The following is a 26,271-nucleotide window of genomic DNA, read 5'->3' as shown; positions in this document are numbered from 1 at the left end:
AGGAGCAATAGAGAGCATCCTGACTGGAAACATCACAAACTGATATGGTTCATCACGGCTCAGGACAGACAGCCTCTACAGCAGGTGATTAATACCTCCCAGAACATCACTGATACCCAACTCCAGAGCATCGGTGACATCGGTGAGATGAGATGTCTGCACAGAGACACCCACCCCAGCCACAGTCTGCTCTCCCTGAACTCATCCTCAACACTAGGTAGTCTAAAATAGATAAAGCAGGACTCAAAAATGTATTTTTTTAAACTATATATTTTTTAAAAAGGCATTAAATTTACCTTGTACCATAATCTCATTGTGTGGTTATTATGACTTTATCTAATTATTTATTCTTTAAATCAAAATCAGAATCAGAAATACTTTATTGATCCCTGAGGGGATATTGGTTCTTAGCAGTTGCTACCTCTAGAACAGACATATCATGTTATAGGGATTTTTTAAAATCTCAGTATTTTTTTTTTTTTAAATCTCATATTGAGTTTTTTATCTCAGTATTATTTTATTTTTATCTCATAATTATTATTTCCCATGGGAACATTTTTTAGCATCAAACTATATGTTTATATATTTATTTATTTTTTCTTTAAAAGGCGGAAATGGCCTTCCGCAGCTGCGACAGATTTCAAAATAATTTCTGAAGACCATTTCACAAAATATTCCTGACGCTTATTTGACCCCCTATCCATCCTAACGTCAACACTATAAACCTGCAGCGTGTATTCGTGTTATTGTATGTCAATTGTTTTGTTTCAGAAGTGACTCCAAGTCCAGAAAGATTTCTCCGTGTCTTTTACTTTGAAGTCCGCGGATGAAGCCGTACCGGAAGCGTGTTTCGTTGTTGTAGCTGGGGTCAGGCTGCTGGGGAGGAGGAAAGCCCTGGCTGTGATGCCGCTGGATGATGGCTGCTTTCGGGATCCTAAGTTACGAACACCGGCCATTAAAGCGGCCCAGACTCGGCCCTCCGGACGTTTATCCTCAAGATCCAAAGCAGAAAGAGGTGAGATGTTACGATGCGCAATGTGAAAAAAGTAGAAATAATGTTTTGTAGGACAAAAAAAAAAAAAAATCAGCCAAGAAGCTGTGCAAGCTAACACTAGCTAGCCTGTTTAGCAAGCCCTCAAGACGATTCGGGCCTAGCAATAACAATGAACAGCACCTAGTTGTCAGTTTGTTAGCCAGCTCGCCAGATTAGTTGGAAAACAACCGGTTCGTTTCATGCCAGAGTTTGCTCAGCTAGCTCGTCGGCTAGCGGATGCTATCCAGTTTGATATAAACTACAAGCAGTATTTAGCTTTGTGATGGGAAACAATATTCGTTGGCTTTTTTTTTTTTTCTTCTCTTGGATTGTGCGTGGCTGGTAATTGTTTGTTAGCTTAATGTTTTGGTCCAGCGAGAAAACGTTAGCTTAACCTACACAGCTAGCCTTCATGACCCGAGGACTGAATTTAAAGCTAAATTATCTGTGCCTCGGTTATGAGATTGGAGTTTGGCCTAGCTTGTTAGTGCTGTTGGCTCCTGATCTATTATTAACCTGAGATAATCTGTTGATCTAGATGGAAAACTAGTAATCTGTCAACGCTGCTGCAGATATCTCCAGCAATTATCTTAATGTTTTGTTATAGTTATCTCCATTTTCATGGTGTCAGCAGCCACATTTAGCATGTATCCTGGCTTTCTCAAACTACTGCTAGCTCGTCTGGGATCATAAATTACACTGTAAGCTAATTTTCTTTTGTTTCAGGATGAGCTGACTGCACTGAATGTGAAGCAAGGATTCAATAACCAACCAGCTGTTTCTGGGGATGAACATGGCAGTGCTAAAAATGTCAACTTCAACCCATCAAAGGTAAGGACTCTAACCTGCACTGCATGGGACTTTTTGTAATTATGTGTGAGTGGTTTTAATTGATTTCGTCCTGTTTCCATCACAGATCAGCTCGAACTTCAGCAGCATCATCGCAGAGAAGCTGCGCTACAACACGTTCCCGGACACAGGGAAACGTAAGCCACAGGTCAACCAGAAGGATAATTTCTGGCTCGTCACAGCGAGGTCACAGAGCTCCATCAATAATTGGTTCACGGATTTAGCCGGGACTAAACCTCTAACACAGCTGGCTAAAAAGGTAAGACCCCGGTGTGAGTTTTCCAAAGCCTTCGTTACTACAAGTTGGTTTAACTGGTATTATCACTACTGGAGAAACAAAGAGTAATCTATTTAAGGTGCCACCCTGCCTCGCCCTTTCCCTCCACAGTGTGCTTTAATTGGCTGGTTATTCAGTGTAATTCTGTTACTGTCCCCTGGCTTTTGTTTTGTTAGATTGTTTTCATCTTTTGATTTCCACAATCTTCATTTGGAAAGAATTGGTGTGGATTTTTAAGCTGTCGCAAAACCCCCCAAATTTTCAACCATGTCCACAACAAAGGAAATGGAAATTGTTACAAATGCTAATGAAAATCTTTTCATTTTTCGCCAAATATGTAGGAACTACATCTGTCTTTACCTTTCTCATTCTTTCACTTTAGTATTTTAATAATTAAAGCCTAAAATCATAACAGTACCTCATTCATTTCAACATGGGAAGATTGTAACCACAAATCTCTGAAACCATTTAGCTCAGTTCTTATTGTAAACATCTATATTTTTAATAATGCACCAGGTTAGAGGGTTTCTTGTACAAATAAAAGCATTAGTTCCCTCAAAATCTCTTTTATTTGCAAGCATATTTGGCATGTAACTGAAATATTTCTAACCAAATCAATATAGAATCAGATCAAACCGGGAATTTGTCAATCAATTGTGGAAATCCTGAAGGTTAGCATGTTGATTTGACAGCAAAGTGCTGGCATGCTACCATACCAACTGTTGCTACCTTAACTCTAAAATGCTACGTGCTATCCTGCTAAGATTACTAGGATGAGCTCAGACAAAGTACACCTGAGGGTGACAAAGTACATCTCAGCCAAGTCTGAAAGTGTCGACAAGTCTGTCTGAGATTCCTTAGTCACTCGTAATGACCAGACTCTGCCTTTTTGTTCACGTTGGTCATAATTTTCTAAAACGACAAAGCTGTTTCTCCATTTTCATCCAAGAAATGACTTGATTTTCCTACTCCAGGGTTTACATGGGTGAGGGAAATCCTTGAAAATGCTTGAATTTTAAGGTGGTATTCTCAAGGCTTTAAATAGTGTTTGGATTTTGGATAAAGTGCTTGAAAATGTTGCTTTTGCATTGCTTTCATCATAATAACTTTATATCGGCTCAGCAAAGTTATATATGATGCCAGGCCTACTTACAGACAGGTGACACATTTTGAAACACTCCTTTGTGTTTTCCTTTAATGTCACCCCTCTGTACAATAAACTCTGACTTAATATGATGACGTGAAATAATCGGTTTGAGTGCATATATGTTTATAGATATGTAATTTACCTGAGATGTAAGTTGCTGGAAAATCTTGAGTAGGAAAGATGTAGGCACCCTGTAAAGTGAAATAGACATACTGCTGCTCTATACTGAATGTGTTTTTAAAGCTGATATTACCTGATGCTCACAGAATGCAAATACCAGTCAGTGTTTATATTAATTTAGCTAGCATCAGCCTTCAATAAACTTCACTTATTGTGGTCCTGCACGACTCGAATGACTTTCGCTGCCTCCACAGAATTAGCTAACAGATTAGTTGCGGAGGATCCTGATGTTTATATCACCTCTGGGAGAAATTTATGTGTCATTTCCGTGAAAGCCAAGAAGAGAACAAACGTCAGTCCTGGGAATGGTCATGGTGATAAAGCAGTCCCCAAACTGTGCAGAACACTCCTGGATAATTCAATTCAACATGACAAAAACAAGTACAAATCAGAAAGGGTAAGTAATGCAGCCTTTTTTATCTCCTTGTTGAGAAAACCCTATTGATGCGTCTGTGCAAATCAAGTGTATTGTTTGTCTTGTTTGGCTGTATTGAACCAAAAAGCAATGATTGTCGCTGTTTATAGATCATTTGTAGAGACGTTTCTTGTTCGCTCGCGTCAAATGATTTCATCGGTAAGTGCTCTTACAAGTTGCAGCAAATAGGTCTCGACATTTTAATTCATCCGGCTAAATTAAAGGTCAACTTTCCATTCCAGTGCCCTTTATCAGTTACAATCCCATTGCAGGTCGCTATGGGTTTTCTTTTGACTCTTTTACTGCTTGCCTTGGTGCATACATATTTAATTGTTTTCTCGCTATAATGAACAATGTTTTCTAACTTTGTTTTATCACTTTTCCAGAAGTAAGCCAGGTCCAGGTTTCTCTTCATCCGGACCACAGAAGAAGTAACACCAGGAAAACACGGCAGATGTGTTTAAAATGCATTTATAAAGCAAAACAGACAGTGTTGTGAAGGAAATGTCATCCAGCTAAAACATTTATTCTGAAGCCTGTAGCATGTGCAACCAATGCATATGTGTTATCCAGTGGATGTTATTTAGCATTTTGACTTGTATTCAACTATTGATTGTCAAAACGGTTTTAATAAATCACTTTTTGCTCTGCTCTTCTTTATTCTTGCCTTTTGTGGTGTTTTGAGAAATATCCTTGGACTGTTCATCGTTTCGCTCGACATTACTGACGACGTACATGAAATGTCCTTGTCACAGGTTCCTATCTTCAGCAAAAAGGAGGAGGTTTTTGGATACTTGGCCAAGTACTCAGTCCCTGTCATGCGCTCAGCATGGATGATAAAGATGACCTGTGCGTATCACGCAGCCATCACAGAAACTAAAGTCAAGAAGAGGCATGTGATTGATCCTTGTATAGGTAAGGAAATCATGTTATTATAAATTGGTAAAGCATTGTGTTTTTGTTTTTAGATCTGCTCTGAGTCATGTTTTGTAATTAAAAATGAATGCCTTCTTTTGGATTAGAAGGGATTTCCTGGAGAATATGCTCTGCCTTTATTCAATCTGTTCCTTTAAGATGCATTTTTGTGTTTGTGTCTGTAGAATGGACTCAGATTATTACTAAGTACCTGTGGGAGCAGCTTCAGAAGGTGGCCGAGTATTACAGACAGTTTCCCAGTCAAGGCTGCAGCTCCCCCCTCCCAGCTACTCCGGCTGATGTGGAGACGGCCATGAAGCAGTGGGAATACAACGAGAAGCTCGCCATGTTCATGTTCCAGGTCAGCTCACTCTCTAAAGTCTGCTGCCGAACAGAGTTGCTTTCATATTGCGGTATAATACTTGATTTGTCCTCCAGATGCACAGTACGAATACAGACATGTTGATGTGCCTTGTCAACATTTACAGGGTTCTCACATGTCCATGAAATGTGAATCTGAGAGGAAAAACTCGAGGCCTTGAAAGTTTCAGCCATTTATAGTAGTGGAGAAATTGAATTCTTTGATATTTTTATTTTTTTTGTGTGTGAGCTTCTGGAAAGCTTACTGGTTCTCATTATAAAAATTCTGAGTGTTGTTGCAGTAATTGACCTTGGTCTGTATCTCAAACAAGGCTGTGTTGGGTCCTTGAATTTGGGGGAATAAGGCCTTGAATGTCCTTGAGAAGTCCTTGAGTTTGATATGAACCCTGATTCAGTTTTAACCAGATGTGTGAAGTATCGCGGGGATTACTGAGAGTTGTAACAGACTCGGTGTCCTTCAGACAAATACTGAACAACAAATGACAACAAAGTAATAAGATAATTTTTCTCTGTGATAATAATTATAATAACTACACTACATTTGGGGAATTAGGGTTTGTATGTGTTCTAGAAATCCATGGAAATGTGTTTTCAATGTTGGTTTTTGGATTATATGCTCGAAACTTGCTTGTTTTTCTGTCAGTTGTCGCCCTTCTGTAAAGTGCTATCACAAACTTAATTTTGGTTGTTTTTAGCACAACAACATCTGATTTAATGTGATAAAGTGTAATTATCTTTTTGAGTGTGTATGTTGATATAAAAAACGCTTGAAAAGAGCTTGAATTTGACTACGTTAAAGGTGTAGGAAGCCAGGGAAAGTAGTTTTAGGAAAGGAATGAGTAATTAATTAGTTTTTCTGATTTAAGTTCGCCAACACTTTTCATACCTGATTCCTTGAAGCGAAGCTGCATATTTCAATGAATGAATTAACTCTGTTTCCACATTAAACACTGTTATTACTATGTTCATGAACTTGATATTAACTGTCTGGTTTGTTTGGTCAGGATGGGATGCTAGACAGACATGAGTTCCTGACGTGGGTGCTGGAGTGTTTTGAGAAGGTTCGACCTGGTGAAGACGAGCTTCTCAGACTTCTCCTGCCGCTTTTACTACAGGTACACCCTTGAAACATGCAATGATGCTTAACATTCATGTGTTTGTGACGCACACTAGCTGCTTGCAGATATGATGTGCTTCTACAGCTGTCAACAGTTTATCATGAGCCTGTCGCATATCTTCATCCGCAGCACTTTAGTGGTGTTGACCTCTGCTGACGGAGGCCCATCGGGGCCCGCAGCCACTCATTTTGTTTCTATTTCCAAAGTTGACTGATGTTGATGGACGCTGAGTGCTGTGGGCTAATGCTGTGAATCTCTCCTCCGTCCTTCAGTACTCAGGGGAATTTGTACAGTCGGCTTACTTGTCACGGAGGCTGGCTTACTTCTGCACACGGCGCCTCAACCTGTTGCTAAGCGACGGGAGCCTGGGCCCCGGCACAGGAGGGCATCCAGCCCATGGCATCTTGGCGCAGCAAGGTAACGCCCTGCCCCCGACTCCAACCTCGCAGCCGGCAGGAGGGAACCAGCCACAGACACCGTTCACTGACTTCTACATCTGCCCTCAGCACAGGCCTCTGGTGTTCGGGCTCAGCTGCATGTTACAGGTGTTCTGCTCATTTTGACTGATGTACACATGAGACATTTTTGTTCATGCGTTGCTAGATTATCAGATTTGAAAGTGGAAAACGAGACTAAAAATTCTTCACTTACTAATTCTTCTGTTTTTCTGTCCTCTTGTTATTTATATCTTGCCAAATCAGAGCATAGTTTTGTGCTGTCCGAGTGCTCTGGTGTGGCATTACTCTCTGACAGACAGCAGAAATAAAACTGGTTCACCTCTGGACCTCCTGCCCATCGCCCCGTCCAGCTTACCAATGCCCGGAGGAAATACTGCCTTCACACAGCAGGTACCTCCATCAACGGTAATACAGTTGAGCGTGAAAGTTTATTCTCTTCCTCGCAAACTGTATTTTTTTATTTGAAAAAGCAGTAAAGGTATTATGTAGGAGTTGATGTAGTACTACTAGTTTACTTATCTAAATGCTGTTGCCCAGCAGCTTTTAAACTCTTCGTCTTCGAGTCTTAATCTCACATCACAAAAATGTCACAATATAGTTTTCCATGTTCTTTTATTGTGATGGTTTTCTCATTCAATTGATTTTTTTGGGGTGTCAGGATCATGTTTCCCCACCATGTCCTTCTCCACAGGTCCGTACAAAGCTGAGAGAAATCGAGGAGCAAGTGAAGGAGCGCGGCCAGGCGGTGGAGTTCAGGTGGTCGTTCGATAAGTGTCAGGAGACCACAGCAGGTCAGAAAGCTGTTCACAGCTCGCGCAGGCTTGTTGTGAGGTCAATAAGGTCGGTGTTTGAGACGATTTCTGTAATCTTTTGCCAGGGTTCACCATAGGGAGGGTTCTTCACACCCTGGAGGTTTTGGACAACCACAGCTTTGAGAAGTCTGACTTTAACAACTCACTGGATTCGCTGTACAACCGAATATTCGGGTCAGGCCAGAGCAAAGATGGCCACGAGGTAAGGATTGATTGAAGAAGATATTACATGGCAGCATCATAGGATCAAAAATATTTGTTTTAAATCACTTGGGACTTAAAGGTTGGGATTTTAATGCTGGTACCATGTGATTAGTAATCACCAGATTATAAAATATGCTTAGGGCTTCTATTTATAGCTCTATTGTCTCATAACGCATGTTTCTGTCCAGATGTCACCAGATGATGACGCGGTGGTGACCTTGCTTTGTGAATGGGCAGTGTGCTGTAAGCGTTCTGGCAGACACAGGGCCATGGTGGTGGCCAAGCTGCTGGAAAAGAGACAGGCCGAAATAGAAGCAGAGGTAAGAGACACGCCGGCCTCTGTGAGCGAATGTGACATGTTTCTGTCTCAGCTCCAACTTAACTGTTGTAGAAATGTCTCCAGAAGAATAAAGAATATAATGCGTACGATTAGTTTTCATACATATTCGTGTACTGTGTTTGCATGTGCACACTGCATCAACACTTGGGCGGTGTCACTATGGGTATGTGCTCCGTGATTACAAGTAATTGCACTCCCCTGTTTACTTTACTTGATGTCTGATGATCATGAGGTAGGATAAGATCGGAAGGGAAGTTTCCTTTTGACCACGATTTGGACGTCTTTTCTTTGACGCAAAGAAACACAAGTGGAAGCTGCTGTGCGGCGTTGTGATATAGAAAATAAAATGGCCTCAACAGAGTCTCAGACACATGGTTTTCTCCTGTTGGTCTACTGCGACATGATTGTATGATGATTTGTTTTCAGCTGCAACATCTTGAATATTATCAAATATTTTCCACATCAGATCACCATTAGCAATAAGTGATGTGAACCGAATACTTGATTTCCCTCATGGAAATATTATATTATTAAATAATGTGGTTTCAAGGGGACTCAGTCTGCATAGTGCTTAAGTTCGTTTTACAAATCAGCAGACCATTATTTTTTTCCTGTCCTGCTGGGATGGTCCTACAGATCAGATCATCATGCCGCGCAACATGGCAACAACATTAAAAATATCCTGACTGCATAATTCATATTCTGTGGTGTCTTTTGTGGCATCTAAAACCAAATAATCGCATCAAATAGGGAAAGTTTGCAAATAAGTGTTTCTTCATTTAGCACTCAAAGACTGTTTGCTGTGTGTTGTGTGTCTGGTCTGTGTGCTTGCAGAGGTGTGGTGAGTCGGAGGTAGTGGATGAGAAGGGCTCTGTGTCATCCGGCTCCCTCTCAGCTGCCACACTGCCAGTCTTTCAGGATGTGCTGCTACAGTTCCTCGACACTCAGGCCCCCACACTGAGTGAGTCTCTCTCCGTTTTTTCTCCACATTACCCGCAGCTGTGCTTCTCAAATAACTCAAACTTGATATGATATTGAAGATACTTTATATCCTTTTGTCTTTGCGTCTTATTTCATTACCCAGTGTGTATTTATTCTAACTGATTTGGCATGAGAACCCTTTCATTAAATTATTCAAATCCTCTCTCCACCTCTGCAGCGGAGCCTGGGAATGAAAGCGAGCGGGTGGAGTTCTCCAACCTGGTCCTGCTCTTCTGCGAGCTCATCCGTCACGACGTCTTTTCCCACAACATCTACATGTGCACGCTGATTTCCCGCGGTGACCTAGCTTCTGACTCCCACCTGCCGCGCCCGCGCTCCCCCAGTGACGAGCCATCCGATGAATCAGAGCGCAAGGAGCAGGAGGCAGGCGGCAGCGGCAAGAACGAGGCACGTTGGAGGCATCTGTTGTTGGTGTTGTGGAGTGTGATGAGTCATTTGTGCAGCAGTACAAAGTAACAGCGTGGTGTAAAAGAGTGACATGGGGTTACTGTTTGTTCAACAGGATACCGGCCTGTCGGAGTCGATGGAAATCGATCAAAACTCCAGTGCTAATTTTGACGAGGTACACACACACACACATTACCGTTTATATTTCCTTTCATTATTCAGGCAAAGATTTTGTTCGTAATCAATTCTAATCGCCATGATACCATGCACTGTGTCTTTTCTGAAAATTTGGGATTCCTCATTTATCTTTGCATGAAATCAATTCAAGTCTCCTTTTCGCCCTGCAGATGTTCTCTCCTCCGATGCACTGTGAGTCCAAAGGGAGCCCCTCTCCTGAGAAGCCCGCCGCAGAGCAAGACAGCAAGGCCGGCTGTAAGGACAAGGGCATGGACCCTGCCTTCCCTCAGCTGTACGAGCAACCTCGCCACATTCAGTATGCCACTCACTTCCCTATTCCTCAGGTAAGAGTACTCACTGCTCGGCACAAAATTACACTTCTAGGTTGTTATTATTCTGTCGATGTTTCCTTACATTCCTTGCATTCTTGACATGTTTTTCAGTCGTCCGTCTCACATGCTCCTAACAGAACAGATGTACTTACATTTTAATCAATACTCAGAAGGCATAACGGCTCGTGTTTCACACTTAGTATATGTGCATCACCACCCCCCGAGGGTGTTTTTGCGCCTAAAGACTGTTTTCTTCTGCTTTGCGCATGTGACTGCAGTCCTGAGTGACACCAATGTACAGATGTCCGACACTTGATACTGTGTCTGAACGTGTCTTTCTTTATACATATAAACAGCATGCCAAACAGTTACCTAGCTACAGCCTCTCAGTAGTGAGGATTTGCTGCTTTCATTAATAATAAAAAGTGATGGAGTTAGCCATTTAGTTACTGACCTCAACCCAGGCTCACTTAAGTGGAACAGATCTTTTTAAAAACAAAGAATGTTTTAAAAAAGCACAACATTTAATGTTTGCTACAGTCATGTACTACACACTGTAACTTTATCCTTTTGATATCGAAAATGGTATCAAATATTGATATTTTTCAAGGTATTGTAACCAAGTTATCAGTTCCAGAGTTGTGCTTTTCTGTGAAATCGAACCAAATTATGTCGGGTTGCTTAAAGCTCCAAACTATAGCTATGTTACGTCTTCTGTAACATCTGTCATTTTATTCTCTTATCCTTTGTATATTTTCTAAAATGTCTCCTCTTGTACTTTGACTTTTGTTAAACGTACTCCTCAATCCTTGTCACATCTGTCTGGCCCAAATTCATCTTTTGTGTCTTTTGCTCTGAAGGTTATCAGGTGCATCCAGTTTATGACGGCCTTTTTTTTCATCTTCTTTTAGGAGGAGAGCGCCAGCCACGAGTGCAACCAGCGGTTAGTGGTCCTGTACGGTGTGGGCAAACTGAGGGATGAGGCGCGACACACCATCAAAAAAATCACCAAAGACATCTTGAAGGTGCTCAACCGCAAAAGCACAGCAGAAACAGGTGAGCGTACCTCAATTTTATCAGCTTTTGACTGATAGCTTAATGTCCCGCATTTCCCATTTACTTATGTTTTACATTACCTGAGCTGGAGGGGGGGCAGTTTGTCTGGCAGCAAAGTGCTTTTTGAGATGACGTCTCAGTTTCATTTCACCTACTCTTCATGTTTAAAGATGACTATCAAGTCAGTGAAACCACTTTAATGTTTTGATATGTGTCGCCCAATTTATTGGCTGGATTTTTTTCCCTGCATTTCTCTGCAGAAAAATCCATGTCTGTCACATGAAAGAGAAACACAGGAGCTTTATCATGCCGGGATGTTTGTAAAACATGGTTCATGTGCAGGCTGATGGCTCAGTTTCTCACTGTGGCCGTTCCAGCTGTTATCATCTTAACATCTCTTTCTCTTGAGATACATTTCATGTGTATTCCCTTTTTTCTGCTCTTCTTAAGAGAACAAGCTTCTTCTCTCCCCCTGAGGGGGGTTGCATCGCTCCATCTTCTTTGCACCCAATTTCTATGCTAATAGCGCTCATCTGTTCACAGCCACTTTATCTCTCATACAAGTGACCTTATTAAGGCGAGGTAAGCCTTTCAAAGTCATAATCACATATTGTGTCACCTTATCACATCCCCGTGAGCTGCTGATGACCTTCAGCTCAAAATTTTCTGTCACTCTTAAGTGAAAAGTACCATTTTCCTTTTCTTTAAAGTGCCCTTAGAGCAGAGTCTTTTGCACTGGAGCTTCAAATCAAAGGACGCTGGAAATACGAGAACAGACCACTGGCTTAACTCGATTTCACGGCTGGCCTGTTCTGCAGACTGGAAAAAGTACCGCTGACCAGTTATGAGTTGCTGCTACCGCTCTTTTTATTCTTTTTTCTCACCTCTCTTTCCCACGAACGCAGGAGGAGAGGAAGGACAGAAGAGGAAGCGGAGTAAGCCGGAAGCCTTTCCCACTGCAGAAGATATCTTCTCCAAATTCCAGCACCTCTCCCACTTTGACCAGCACCAAGTCACCTCCCAGGTCAGACCAGGAAACACATTCCTTCATGTCCTCGTGTGTCTGGTGTTTCAGTGTATGTATGAATCAGTTGATGATGTGGGGAGGGTTTGTTAATGTTAATGTGTCAGCAGCCACAAACAAAAAGACCTCCCAAGGTGACTCATTTGAATGTAAATGTAATTTGAATGTATTTTGATTTCTCTTGTGAGATGGCTTAATTCAATTTAAATGCATAATGCACTCTGGTGACTGTCACTTAAAAACAACAGCAGAACATAACGTGTTTAGATTTCTCCTGGCAAAGGTCGTAATGGAGAAAGTAGTTGGTCCCGATATAATAATAATAATAGATTATAAAATATGATCAAACAAATTGCTATCTTGTTATCTAATCAAATATCAAATTGTTACCTAATCGTCGGTACATAAGATCAACTTTCCAGTAACATCTTGGTTGTGTTGGGCCCTATATTTGTTTTAAAGGAATAGTTGGTCAATTTGGGAAAACACGCTTTTACACCTTCAAGTCGAGTGAGGTGAGAAGGATGACGCCACTCCTATATCTGTATTTTTAACATATGAAGCTACTCATAGGAGGTCACTGGTTTACCTTTAGCTTAGCATAAAGACTTGAAACGGGGAAACTGTTAGCCTGGTTCTGTCCAAAGTTGTCTTTCTCGAAACCTCGCCCGTTTCACAAACTTGTCATCCTGCTTGTGTTCAAACAAAAGGATTTGGTTTTACAGGGTTGTGTGCCAGAGTATTTATTGACTGAGAGCAGAAACATCCTGGAGTCGTGTTGTCATTGTTATGTTGCTAAGCAACCAGTGGAGACTCCGTTAAGGCACTGTTGCTGGTCAAGACATAGTGGATGGTAGGTTTTTACTTTTTGAAGGAGCCAGGCTTGACTGGAAAGTCTTAATGCTAAGCTAAGCTAATGAGAGTGGTCTATTTTTTTCCTTCCAGCTAGCAGCAAGAACGCGAATGTGAGCGAAAGTGTCTTTCCCAAAAATGAAAAACTGTGTCTTTAGCGTGATGACATAACGTTTAGTGATCACCATTGACATTATTCTGGATACGAGTGCTGCCACCTTGCACTGGTGATGTCATTTAGAGCCAGAGTGTGCAGTAGTCACTGGGAAGTGGAGCCATAATATAAAGCTCTCGCCCCGTCAATCATGACGTTTCACCGAATATCTAATTAAAACCGAACTTATCAGGAAAATGAACATTTGAACAAAAATCAGCGTGATGTGAACTTGATGAAAACCATCTTTGGAACAAAATGTATATTCGACGTGCACTTTGGGAATTTGGTTTGGCCCATTTTCCATCTGTTATCATGAAGTGGGCAGGGTTTATGACCTTTACTGCAGCCAGCCACCCGAGGGTGATGGAGATGTTTTGGCTTCACTTTTGGAGAGCTGTCAAGTCGTCCATCTGTATCCAGAGTCAATGGTGACAAGCCATGGAAACTATAATTTGATTTGTATTCCACACGCACTTTAATTTCAGGTCTCTGGTAAACAACAAAGTTCCAGCAGCTGGCAAAATATTTTGGCATCGCTTGAATGTTTCTGCTTATTTTAAACTGTAAAATGACCTTTTATCCTATTGCTGTGTTGCAGCTCAGTGTCACAAGTGAGGCTGTAAGTATTGTTGTTTTTGCCTGTTAGTCACATCTGATGTCTTGTTTGCGTGCAGGTGTCCAGAAACGTGATGGAACAGATCACCAGCTTTGCCTTAGGGATGTCTTATCACCTGCCTCTCGTCCAGCACATCCAGTTCATCTTTGACCTCATGGAGTACTCCCTCAACATTAGTGGCCTCATTGACTTTGCAATTCAGGTAAGGGGCGACATCATCAGCCATGTCATTCAACATGAATACATCCAGATGCGCCTGTTTTTATTCATCACAATCCACTGACTGTGTGTTTTTGTAGCTTCTGAATGAGTTGAGTCTGGTGGAAGCCGAGCTGCTGCTGAAGTCGTCCAGCCTCGTGGGCAGCTACACCACCAGCCTGTGTCTGTGTATCGTAGCTGTGCTGAGGAGGTACCACTCCTGCCTCATTCTCAATCCTGAGCAGACGGCGTACGTTTTTGACGGGTACGTATCTTACAATCTTTGATGTTCGGCAGCAGGATTCAAATCTCTCCTGCTGTTTCCTAAACGTTGCCTGGATTTTAATTGGTGACCCAAATTTTGACTGATATGGTTTGGTTTTATAGTCAAAACAAAGATTTAATTCAAAGCCTAAAGGGATGTTTGCAGGATAAATTAATTAAAGTAGTAAAATGGATTTAAGGGCAAGCTAAATAGTTGTCAGTGGGTGGCTCTCTTTGAGCCTCGTTCTACTGTCTTTAACGAGGGTTTTTTAGTGTCACAGAAATGCTGACAGGGCACTTAAATGCTGACCGCAGTGCTAATAGCAGTTGTTGTGAATCTTGTAATTAAAGAATTTCTGCTGATTCTTCTGTTGCACTGGTCAAAAATAATTTACAATTAAAGCATAAGCTGAATTAAACTAGTGCTAATCTAAGTCAGCTGGTTTCTAGCTGTATCTCCATACTTGTGGTGTACAGACATGAGACTGCTATCAGTCTTCTCATCCAACACTTTACTTTTAAACTATGTTGCTAAATCATGTGTGTAAATGTTTTCTCAGGTTGCGCATCGTGGTGAAATCAGGTGTGAACCCAGCGGACTGTTCGTCTGCCGAGCGATGCATCTTGGCCTACCTGTATGACCTCTACACCTCCTGCAGTCACCTCAAGAACAAGTTTGGCGAGATTTTCAGGTAGAATCAAATCGTAACTATTTGAAAATATATTTTTTATTATATAGAGCTCTGCATCAGCACCTTGTTGTCTAATCCCTGCTAGATAAATGTCTTCTGTAAGTGTGAAAGATTGTGAATCGCACTAAAAGATGATTTATATTCATTGCTCATCTACACAAAGTTAAGATTTTTGTATCCAGTCTTATTTGCATTCCCAGCACCCTTTAATTTGCTTTTATCAATCAGGAAAAATGAGCAGTTGTTTACAGTAAATCAGCCGTCACCAAATGTTATTTTGTTGCCTGGGTTTCACTTGTAATTTGTATGTAATGTATGTAATTTATGGTTGTTTGTTTGTAGCTGTCAGTACTGACGTAACCCCTCATTATTCTCCTTCTTCCACTTGTGTTCTTTCTCAGCGAGTTCTGCTCCAAAGTGAAAAACTCCATCTACTGCAATATCGACCCGTCAGACTCCAACATGCTCTGGGATCCTGTGTTCATGATGGAGGCCATCGCCAACCCCTCGGCCCACAACTTCAACCACTCCATGGTGGGCACGATCCTCAACGACAGCCCGGCCAACCGCTACAGCTTCGTCTGTAACGTGCTCATGGATGTGTGCGTGGATCACAGAGACCCTGAGAGGTGTGTTACTTCTGTCATGATTGCCTGTGTACATGCCTCAGACGACTACAGTTTTCAGGCTGTTGTTTCATGTCATGTGAATGTGCTTCCAGGGTGAACGATATTGGGATCCTGTGTGCGGAGCTGACGGCGTACTGTCGCTCCCTGAGTGCCGAGTGGCTCGGCATCCTCAAGGCTCTCTGCTGCTCCTCTAACAACGGCAACTGTGGCTTCAACGATCTGCTGTGTAACGTAGATGTACGTTGGAGTTTCATAACTTTTTAAAATGTATAGTTTGGTAAATTCTGGTTGAAGAATATCAGTTCTCATTTTCCATAATAATGTTTTTACCTTTTATTATCTGTCTTTTATTAAATTCCAGTATAATGCCATTATAATATTTCATACTTCTCTGATTATCATAGCTTTTCTCCTCTCACAGTGTGAATTATAAAGATGATCTCTTGTACTCATCCTTCAGGTGAGCGATTTGTCCTTCCATGATTCCCTGGCAACCTTCGTAGCCATTCTCATCGCTCGACAGTGCCTCCTCCTAGAAGACCTGGTTCGCTGTGTGGCCATTCCTTCCCTCCTCAACGCAGGTAAGGATCGTTTCATCTCAGTGTACATCTCAAAATATGTATTTCCAAATCAGTGCAAAATGAGGAAGGGTTTTCAGATCATGCTCCATTAAACAGGTGGTTTCATTACTTTTAGCTATTTCAACCGTGTATCCCCAAACATATTAGTTAACCATTTAAACCACGAATCCATGACTTTAAGCTAAGTATTAAGACTTTGCTGCTGGTTTGTGAACTACTGTTCCAAAACTCTCAGTCTGGAGCTGCAAAGATGAATCAGTTATTTGTCACCGTTAAATGAATCTCCAACTATTTTTATCATCAGTTATTTGGGTTGGAGTATCTCTTTGTGAAAAAAAGTCAAAATTCACTGATCCTAGCTCCTCATGTGAATATTTTTTGATTTCTTAACTCCTCTGTGATAGTAAACTGAATATATTTGGTTTGTGGACAAAACAAAACATTTGAGGACTTCATCGTGGGCTTTGGGAAACGCTGATTTTCACCCTTTTCTGACATTTTATCGAGTAATCTAGAAAATAATTGACAGATTAACGGGGCACGATGTAGTTTTGGAGAAGAAATTCAAACCCAGAATTTTTATATTTACAATATTAATGAAGTAACAATGCAAAGTGAGAAATATTTACTTTTCCCATAACTCAATAAAGAAGCTGTTCCCAGAACACTGTTTGAAGCTAGAAACGTGGCAGGGTCCGCCAAATATAAACAAAGTAAAACAGTATGAAATTGTTCTCTGAAACTCAGAGCTCACACGTGTCCTTAACGACTCTGTGAGGACACTCCCACCGAGAGTTTAAAAGCCTGCAACTCCCCTCCAGTTAGTGAGAAGTGAAGAAGCCTCTTGGCTGAGAGGTGAAACGTCTTCAAGAAACTGAAACAAGTCCAGCTGCCTACGATACTTAGACTTACCCTGACCGGGATGACTGAGAACCTTCATCAACAGTATGAACTTGTGTTGTCCTTTAATGTCAGTGTGTTTATTCAGTCATGAAAACAAAGAACGTTTGTTTATTTAATTTGTTTAGGCATAAAAAGTCACTGAAGATATTCCTCCTCTCATTAAAATTTCCTCCCCAAAACTACATAGTGCACCTTTAATCATCAGTGAAAATAAGCTTTGGTTGCTTCCCAATCTCAATCATCTCAAACATTTGGTGTACAGCAGACTCAATATGTGGACATATCCCAGTATCTCTGGGGAAACATGTACTTGGATGGGAATCGGTGCTTTAAACTATCCTTTAAAGTTTCCACTAACACGAACACTTTGTTTCAAACATCTTCGATCCTCTGTATATATAATCTCACAGCCATTAGATGGTGAGCAGTACATTGCAGCTTGACTCGCAGAGAAGAACGCTGTATAATGCATTTCTTCTATCAGAGAGGAGAGTACACGCTGCTTATTTGATCTGGGTCCACGAAGCCTCAGTGTGCTTTGTGCACCGGCCAGAGAAGTGCCTCCCTCTCTCCACTGCTAATCTTTTTCCTCTCAGCTTGGAGACAAAACCTCATTCAGCCCTGCTGTTTGGTTGTGTTTGGCTCATGTTATAACGCTACTACACATGCCAATTGCCAGCAGCTCCTGCTTGTGGCAAACGCTTTGTTCTCACTGCCTCTTTTCATAACAACAGCTCTGTGAAAATTCCACTTCATCCGTACTGAGGAGAAGTCTATGTAGGACAAGTTTTAAATTTAGCCGTGTGACTTTGATGCCGGTTATGTAGCCTATCAAAATAAAATGTGAACCTCAGTTATGTGGCATGGAGAAACTCAACTCTAACCGATACTTCTGTGTCTGAACTGACCTTCAGCCTGCAGCGAGCAAGACTCTGAGCCAGGAGCCCGACTCACCTGCAGGATTCTGTTGCATCTTTTCAAGACACCACAGCGCAACCCTGTCCCCCAAGATGGTGTGAAGTCAGGTACTAAACGCAACAAGGAAACTTTTTTCTCAGCTGCTTTTTGACTTTTTGTCTCATACTTTGACTCTCTTTGACTTTGCAGATAAATCCTCAGTTGGTATCCGGTCGTCTTGTGATCGCCACCTTCTTGCTGCATCTCAGAACAGCATAGTTGTCGGAGCAGTATTTGCTGTCCTCAAAGCTGTCTTCATGCTGGGTAAGAGTCTTTGCACTGCTCTCGAATCGATAAGTTTAAGGTCAGACTATGTCGTATAAAAATGTATTTTAAAAGATGATGATTGATTGAGGATTACTGCAGATTAACATTCATGATGTCTTTAGATTTTAATGGTTTGCTTTACTGGTTTCTGTGTTTAGGTGATGCAGAGCTAAGAGGTTCAGGACTGTCGCACCCTGCAGGCCTGGACGACATATCTGAGGGCCGCAATGTCTCCATAGAAACAGCCAGCTTGGATGTGTATGCAAAATACGTTCTGAAGACGATCTGCCAGCAGGTGAGGATGAGTTGAAATGGGGTGAATGATACGAAAGAGAAGAAATTGACAACCACAGCTCACTCAGTCAGTGTGAAATGAAAGCTACCGAGATGACTATCGGATGTGTCTGAAACAAATAGCTTCCTGCTGCGTCTAACTATGCATGCATGATTGTTTGTGTTCAGTGTTATCAGCACTGCTGTCTTTTCTGACTGAAAGCTTTCGTTGGCACGCACATAAACAATTAATGTTCAGTTTTTGCTCATGTAAGCTCTCCTGCTGTTCTGTGCCACTTGTAAATGCAGACGCATTAAAAGTGTGAATGAGATCGTTTTCTGCACCAGATGTCACTTATGCCACATAGATATGATGTCCAGAGAGAGAGCTGGCAGACACTCTGTAGACCGGACATGCTCTGAGTCCACAAGAGACTCCAAACACATTTTCTACCCAGCGAGGCCTTGGCCGTTCTGTTCCCAGCCCCTTTGCCCTGTTTTCATCACCATACAGCCAGCTTCAGTCAAGCTTGTTTCGCATGACTCATGAGTTTATGAATCTTGCACTTAAGCTTGAGGATCAGTGAAGTTGTTGAGCTGTGTCACGTTTCTCACTCTGCCACTTTTTCCTTCTTTCCCCTCTTTCCCCTCTTTTTCTGTCTTGCAGGAATGGGTTGGAGAGCGCTGCCTGAAGTCTCTGTCCGAGGACAGCAGCGCGCTGCAGGACCCGGTGCTGGTAAACATTCAGGCCCAACGACTGCTGCAGCTAATTTGCTATCCACATCGCCAGCTGGACAGTGACGATGGTGACAACCCTCAGAGGCAGCGCATCAAACGCATCCTCCAGGTCGAGCATACACAGAAACTTGCCTTGTGTTCTTTCTCTTTGTTTGTGCGAGAGAATCATCTGTTTTTAAGTGAATGAAGACTTTTAAGGTCAAATAGTATCCAGCATGAATAGGTTTTGAGTCCTTGGCATCTCTGATTCTCTTGATAAAAACGTCCACAGTTGACTTTCTTGAATCAGAGCAGTGGGGTTTTGCTGCCCTCTCCTGGTTGAATCAGCCAAAACTTCCAGTATTGTAAACTGGGCATACTCATAACTGGCTTCTTACAAGAAAAAGGAAAGGATGGGTATGACTAACAATATTCTTGTCTCCTTTATAGAACATGGATCAGTGGACGATGAGACAGTCGTCCCTGGAGCTGCAGCTGATGATCAAACAGAGCACAAACAATGTAAGTGTTTGTCTTCAGTTTTTTTTAAGAACAAAATATGACTGTGTAGTCTTTGTGAAGTAATCTGAATATCCCTTATTTACTTTCCAACAGGAGCTCTACTCTCTCTTGGAAAACATAGCCAAGGCCACCATCGAGGTGTTTCAGAAATCAGCTGAGATGAACTCCAGTAACCCCTCAGGGAACGGAGCAGCGGCCCAAGGAGGCGCCGCGTCCAACAACAACAGCACCACCAGCAAGATGAAGCCCATTTTAAGGTGTGTATCTTTTCTTTCTCATTCTTATGCCCACAGTTTTCTTGGCTTTTAGAAAGTCATTGCATTATTGTCAAGGTCCTCCCTGAACTCATACCACCTGGTTGGAGGTGTATGAATTGAAACTTAGTCTGAAAATTCTCATTTCTTATGATAAACACGTCGGAGTCAAATGCTAACTCTGTGGCCTCATTTAAACATTTTTTATCCTTTGTTTTTTTGGTTTATACTCAAATCTAATATTCTTTGTCTGCAGCTCATCAGAGCGGTCAGGTGTGTGGCTGGTGGCTCCGTTGATAGCCAAGCTGCCCACCACAGTTCAGGGCCATGTACTGAAGGCAGCAGGAGAAGAGCTGGAGAAGGGACAGCACCTGGGCTCCTCCTCACGTAAGGAGAGGGACAGGCAGAAACAGAAAAGGTAAGTGGCAAATACTATTTCTTCTGTACTGGAATAAATTAGATTTAATTTGGTAGTCCTACAAGGTGAAAACTCAATGGCAGAATTGATTTTGTCCAACCCTCACAGGCTGTGCAAGCTGAAAAAACAAAATTAGTTATTAATTAAATTTGCTTTCTTTCACTCCTCAGTATGTCTCTGCTGAGCCAGCAGCCGTTCTTGTCTTTGGTGCTGACCTGCTTGAAGGGACAGGATGAACAGAGGGAAGGCCTTCTCACCTCCCTCTACAGCCAAGTGCAGCAGATTGTCACGAACTGGAGAGAAGATCAGTACCAGGACGACTGCAAAGCAAAGCAAATGATGCACGAGGCTCTGAAACTACGACTGAATCTTGTAAGAACGTCCTGATCACTGAAATGAGTTGTGCAAGCTGACTTAAACATGTTATGAGGAGACTGACTAGTTTTCTTCTTCTTCTGGAAAGGTGGGTGGCATGTTCGACACGGTGCAGCGCAGCACCCAGCAGACCACTGAGTGGGCCGTACTACTCCTTGACATCATCAGCAGCGGCACAGTTGACATGCAGTCCAATAAGTGAGTGTTGACTAAAGAGAAAACATTATTGCTTATTTCTAAGCACAAATTATTTTGCCGGTACAGTTATCAGTCGCGTAACCTGCCTGAGCTCTTATGTTTGCTTCTCTCCAACAGTGAGCTCTTCACAACAGTGTTGGACATGTTGAGTGTGCTGATTAATGGCACACTGGCTGCTGACATGTCCAGTATCTCTCAGGGCAGCATGGAGGAGAATAAGAGAGCCTATATGAACCTGGTCAAGAAGCTTAGGGTAAGAACGGCTCATTTTTCTCACCCCAGCCAGATGAGTTGAGTCTGAAGATGTGCTCTTGGTTTAAAGATGACCTATTTTCCCAGTGTTCATGTAATAGTTGTCAAGTTGACATTTTGATTAATGTGCTCATGTAGAAATGAGGAAAAAGTGTCACGTGGAAAAAGATGCTTTTCATTCACATTTTCGTAACCACTCCTCTGCACGATGTATTTATTTCCGCAGAAAGAGCTCGGAGATCGGCAGTCGGAAAGTTTGGAAAAAGTTCGCCAGCTTCTGCCCCTACCCAAGCAGACCCGAGATGTGATAACCTGTGAACCTCAGGGCTCTCTAATAGACACAAAGGGCAACAAGATCGCTGGCTTTGAGAAGGAGGTACGTGGTTTCTCACAAGATGACGTGACGTGACGTGACATCATAGCTCATGCATAAAATGGAGAGGTTTTCAACAAGTTATCATTGTACTTCAGTAAGCGTACAAGTAATTGAGTGGCAGAAAAATAATGCAGCTTAAAAGGAAAGGTATTAAATTACAGGACAATCATTGATTGTTTGGTCGTTTTTAAATTGTTGTCCAAATAACAAGTTATTGAGTTAAATAAGACTTCTGTCTCTCTGCCATCAGGGTCTCCAAGTATCCACCAAACAAAAGATTTCTCCCTGGGACGTCTTTGAGGGTCTCAAACACTCCGCCCCTCTCTCCTGGGGCTGGTTCGGTACGGTGCGCGTGGACCGCAAAGTCACCAAATTCGAGGAGCAGCAGCGTTTCCTGCTCTACCACACCCACCTGAAGCCCAAACCTCGTAGCTATTACCTGGAGCCGCTCCCCCTGCCCCCTGAGGAGGAGGAGCCTCTGACGCCCGTCTCCCAGGAACCAGAGAAGAAGATGATGGAGGCCGTGAAGCCAGAGAAGAGTGTGCCTGCTGTGGCCACTGACTCGAGCAAGAAGAAATCCAACAAGAAGAAGAAAGCTCCGTCCGCCAAGACAGAGGTCAGAATTTACTGACGGTTTTTATGTTTGTTTCCTGGATGTAAGTCGCTACGATCGGTGTTAAAAAGTAAATTTGAAATTTTTGCCCTTTTTTCTCAGCAGGACTATGTGAACCGTACACAAGGCGGCGGGGGCTATGGGCCTAGCATGCCACCTGAACTGATGCAGAACCACCCATATGGCAGGCTACCATACGGCCAGCAGACCATGGGCATGTACGCACAGAACCAGCCTCTACCTCCAGGTCAGTTCATGGCACACTCTCTCATCATTATCACTTTCTTCAGTAGCTACAGTATGAGGCACCTTTTTAGCACACAAGAACCGTCTAGGATTATGATTTACCAATTTGTTTTTCCACAGGAGGTCCAGGTTTAGAACCTCCTTACAGACCTGCTCGCAACCCACAGATGAGCAAAATGATGCCGACTCGACCCAGCTACCCAACAATGATGCCCGGCATGCAGGGAGGCTTGTCCGGCATGATCGGACTGGACAAGCAATACCCAATGGGTTATAAGCCCCAGCCCATGCCACAGGGTCAGATACTGCGGCAGCAGCTACAGGTCAGACTGGTGAGTCAGCCTTGACAGGTCAAGCTACTCCAGAATAAGCAGAATTAGGATAGTTGACTCTCTGTCTGATTGCTACTTACATTCAGTTTTAAGGTCTAAGAAGAGAATGATTTGGTTGTTTTTCAGTGAAAAATTGCTCAAATCAGCACTAAGAATTCTGTTTTACTGTAAGTTTAGACAGAGGGCGTTATAGCTTTGCTATTTGATCACTTGTTGCTTCTTTTTTCAGAATCAGAGCATGATAGGGCAGCAGATTAGACCGATAACACCCAACCAACCTTACTCTTCAATGCAGACATCTCAGGTAAGTCTGTTTTTTTAGTAAATACATTCCACACCTCTGTTTTTAGAAAACAAGTCATCTGTCTCCTTTATTTATACACTAATGCTGAAGATTTTTTAAAGCGTTGTTTACATATTCAAACAGCATCATATATTTTTCTAAATGTAATGCAACCTGTTCTTGTTTTTACATTAATAAACCTGACTTAAGCACTTCAAATAAATCATTTATTGGTCTTTTTCCCAGTCTTGGTTTTAATTATCAGTCCTGTCTCATGTCTCATTGTTCAGAACATATCTCAGGGCTATACCTCGTACGGATCACACATGGGGATGCAGCCGCATCCATCCCAGGGTGGTGGTATAGTTCCTTCCTCCTATGGGAACCAAAACTTCCAGGGCACCCATCCTGGAGCCAACCCGGCTGTGGTGGATCCTCTTAGGCAAATGCAGCAGAGGCCCAGTGGTTACGTTCACCAGCAGGCTCCAGGCTATGCACACAACATGCAGAACGCACAGAGGTTCGTATTGTGTTGCAAGCAAGGCTTTTGCTTTGTTTGCTGCTTAGGTTGACATTGTGCTTTCTCTTTATCTTAATTACATTGTTACTTGCCCTCATACTTTTTCTTCCTGCCATGGACACCTCAGGTTTGCCCATCAGCCCCTCCAGCAAAATCCCATCATGCACGGTCTCAGTCACATGGCAGGCCAGGGCGTCCATCCAGGCTTGAGGCCCAATCAGATGCTGGCAGAGCAACAGCAGCAGCAACAGCAGCAGCAACAAGCAGCACAGCAACAGCAGCAGTACCTCAGACAACAACAAGCACTCAGAGTACGTCACTGCATGATACTGCATGATTTTATCAATTTATATTGAGCATATAAATGTCCAGCGAACAGGAAGATGATTTCATGAAATCACTTGATTCTTAGCAGTGACAGCTTTAAACGCTTGTAGGGAAAAGAAGTGGAATTAATAGGCCACAAGTCTGAACCTCAAACACCTAACATAATTTCCTTCCTGTTTTCTTTACAGCAGCAGCAGGCCCAACAAGTTCAACAGCAGCAACAACAACAACAACAAGTTCAACAGCAGCAACAACAACAACAACAACAACAGCAGCAGCAGCAGCAGCAGCAACAGCAACAGCAACAACAGGTCCAGCCCCAGCAGGTTCCTCCTCAACAGCAAGTCCCACAGCAGCAGCAGCAGCAGCAGCAGCAACAACAACAGCAGCAGCCGCAGCAGGTGTCGGCAGTGCAACCACCAGGCCAGGCGCAGAACCAGGGCCTGGGCATGCAGCCACTACCCCCACAGCAACCAATGGTAGGTCCAATCAAGTCTACATCAGTTCAGTGTTAGTAAGATAATCATGTAAGGAGATGTGCGTTCACTGTCTTGTGTAAGTAAACGTTTTTAGTCGTATTGTCCATCACAGAAAGTACCTTTCTGCCACTGTGCAGCTCTGGAAGCTTCCTCTCGGTGCATTCATGAAAAGCTCAATCCATGATTGTTGACCTGGGCGGATTACTAACTCAAATGTCTAAATTGGCTGCCTAAAATTTCAGGAATCAATCTAAAAACTTGGTATGCACAACATATGAACCTTTGGACCTGCTGTAATAACAACCTGCATCTTTCTGTTTTAGTTTCCACGACAGGGAATGCAACAGACTCAACAGCAGCAGCAGACTGCAGCTCTGGTCAGACAGCTGCAACAGCAACTTTCAAGTGAGTCTGAAACTTAGAAACATTTTTTCCTCTCCATTTTTTCATGTGTGTTGTTTCCATCCAACAGATTTCATGTGTCTAATGAAACTTTGCCTCTCTTTTCAGATACACAACCAGGACAGGGCACCAATTCATATTACTGATCATGCTTGTTCATAGTAGTGTGCAGAGAATAGGCTGTGATTATGTGTGGAGGCCCCGCTCTGCAGATGAGTGTGTCCAGTCGGGATGGTGTTAGGAGGGATCAACTGTTCAAGGCACAAAGGACCACCAGACAGATGAGATCTCGACCACTGACCACACCAACGATCAGAGAAGACATCTTGATTTCAGTCGTGTAATTATGGATTATCAAAGGAGGGATCATGTCTGAAGTAAACAGATAATGGTTAATAATGGAAAAATCTATGTAAAAAAGTACCAGAAATTATAAGAATAATGCAATTTTTTTATTTTATTTCAATTTGTACAATTTTTTCAGTTTCGTGTATTTCTCATTAAAAATTCATGTCAGTTTTTATGTCTTGTACTTGTGTTGGCTGCCTGTATACTGTATTTAAAAAAACTGTCAATGAAGTCTTTAATGACAAAGAGGGAATCAAAGAATTTGTTCTATGAAATGAGGCGACTGTCATGCAAAAAAAAATCCCTAAGGTCAGTTTTAAGTGACATGGTCAGAGTCTCCTAATGCTAAATTATTGTTCAGGGATGCCCAATCTTTACACCTATTGTGTTGTTAAAATGGTACTATGATCTCAAGTTCCTTTTAAATGAATGACTTCCTGCACAAAGTGTCACTTTGACCACCATATGAGAAGTAATTAATAATTAGGGTTTGTGTGTATTTACAGAGCAGCTGTATCCCACGAAAATTAAAACAACATGAACATTTTCATAATTTTATTCATAAATTGTTTGGTGGACCAAACTGAACCTCATGGTTGACCAAATTCGGCCCGTGGGTCCAACGTTGGGCAGTCTTGTTATTGTCAGTAAGTTGAACAGAAAACACACAAAAGCATACGCCTATGCTTATCAAATAAAAGAAAGTCATTAAGGATGTAGGTTATTAAAATCAGTGTGCAGACCTGATCGTCTTTCAACAGACTTTCTAAGTTGGGTTTTCAAAGTGCTGATGGGGCTGCAGCTCCTCACGTCTTCAGGCAGGGTGTTACACTGTTAATGAGACAGCTGACTGGCCAAATGCAGCACAGAAAAATGGTATGACAGCCTCTCGTGGAGAATATTCTGGAGGATTTAATATAATTTCCTCAGTATGCATTGAATTTATTTCATAAAATCAGTAGATATGACTGAGTAGTGAGTCGGCCTGTACAACACGAGGACACTGAAACTGAAGCAGCCATACGATGTCAGCCATGATTGGTCTTATTATTATTAAACCTGTGATTCTTCTACTGTGATATGTCAACATGTCTTATATGAAAAAGGCCTATT

General features: G+C 42.3%; 1 protein-coding gene across 5 annotated transcripts; it reads left to right on the top strand.

Annotated features, from left to right (window-relative positions):
* Positions 1-871: 871 nt before the first annotated feature.
* med12 (mediator complex subunit 12) lies at positions 872-25,329 on the top strand. Of its 5 annotated transcripts, none has more exons than XM_084353715.1 (43): positions 872-1,015; positions 1,760-1,864; positions 1,950-2,141; positions 4,657-4,816; positions 5,002-5,177; positions 6,202-6,312; positions 6,588-6,860; positions 7,017-7,163; positions 7,465-7,564; positions 7,651-7,787; positions 7,978-8,109; positions 8,964-9,090; positions 9,289-9,518; positions 9,634-9,693; positions 9,866-10,039; positions 10,939-11,083; positions 11,989-12,107; positions 13,791-13,934; positions 14,032-14,195; positions 14,755-14,886; positions 15,288-15,515; positions 15,608-15,752; positions 15,976-16,096; positions 17,914-18,024; positions 18,107-18,220; positions 18,382-18,518; positions 19,164-19,343; positions 19,664-19,735; positions 19,829-19,992; positions 20,246-20,407; positions 20,578-20,779; positions 20,871-20,980; positions 21,098-21,233; positions 21,459-21,608; positions 21,859-22,224; positions 22,327-22,468; positions 22,588-22,799; positions 23,029-23,103; positions 23,373-23,602; positions 23,730-23,913; positions 24,118-24,408; positions 24,732-24,813; positions 24,919-25,329. In XM_084353715.1, the coding sequence occupies exons 1-43, from the start codon at positions 914-916 to the stop codon at positions 24,954-24,956; spliced, it is 6,582 nt and encodes a 2,193-aa protein (XP_084209841.1). In that variant the 5' UTR covers positions 872-913; the 3' UTR covers positions 24,957-25,329. The 5 variants fall into 5 exon arrangements, with proteins under 5 accessions (XP_084209841.1, XP_084209840.1, XP_084209838.1 ...); XM_084353714.1 differs by having other exon boundaries at positions 22,324-22,468; XM_084353712.1 differs by having other exon boundaries at positions 7,017-7,178.
* Positions 25,330-26,271: the final 942 nt, after the last annotated feature.

Source organism: Pagrus pagrus (assembly GCF_965226575.1).
Source record: "Pagrus pagrus genome assembly, chromosome: 5".
Taxonomy (NCBI): domain Eukaryota; kingdom Metazoa; phylum Chordata; class Actinopteri; order Spariformes; family Sparidae; genus Pagrus; species Pagrus pagrus.
This window is presented reverse-complemented; position numbering and strand designations above follow the sequence as displayed.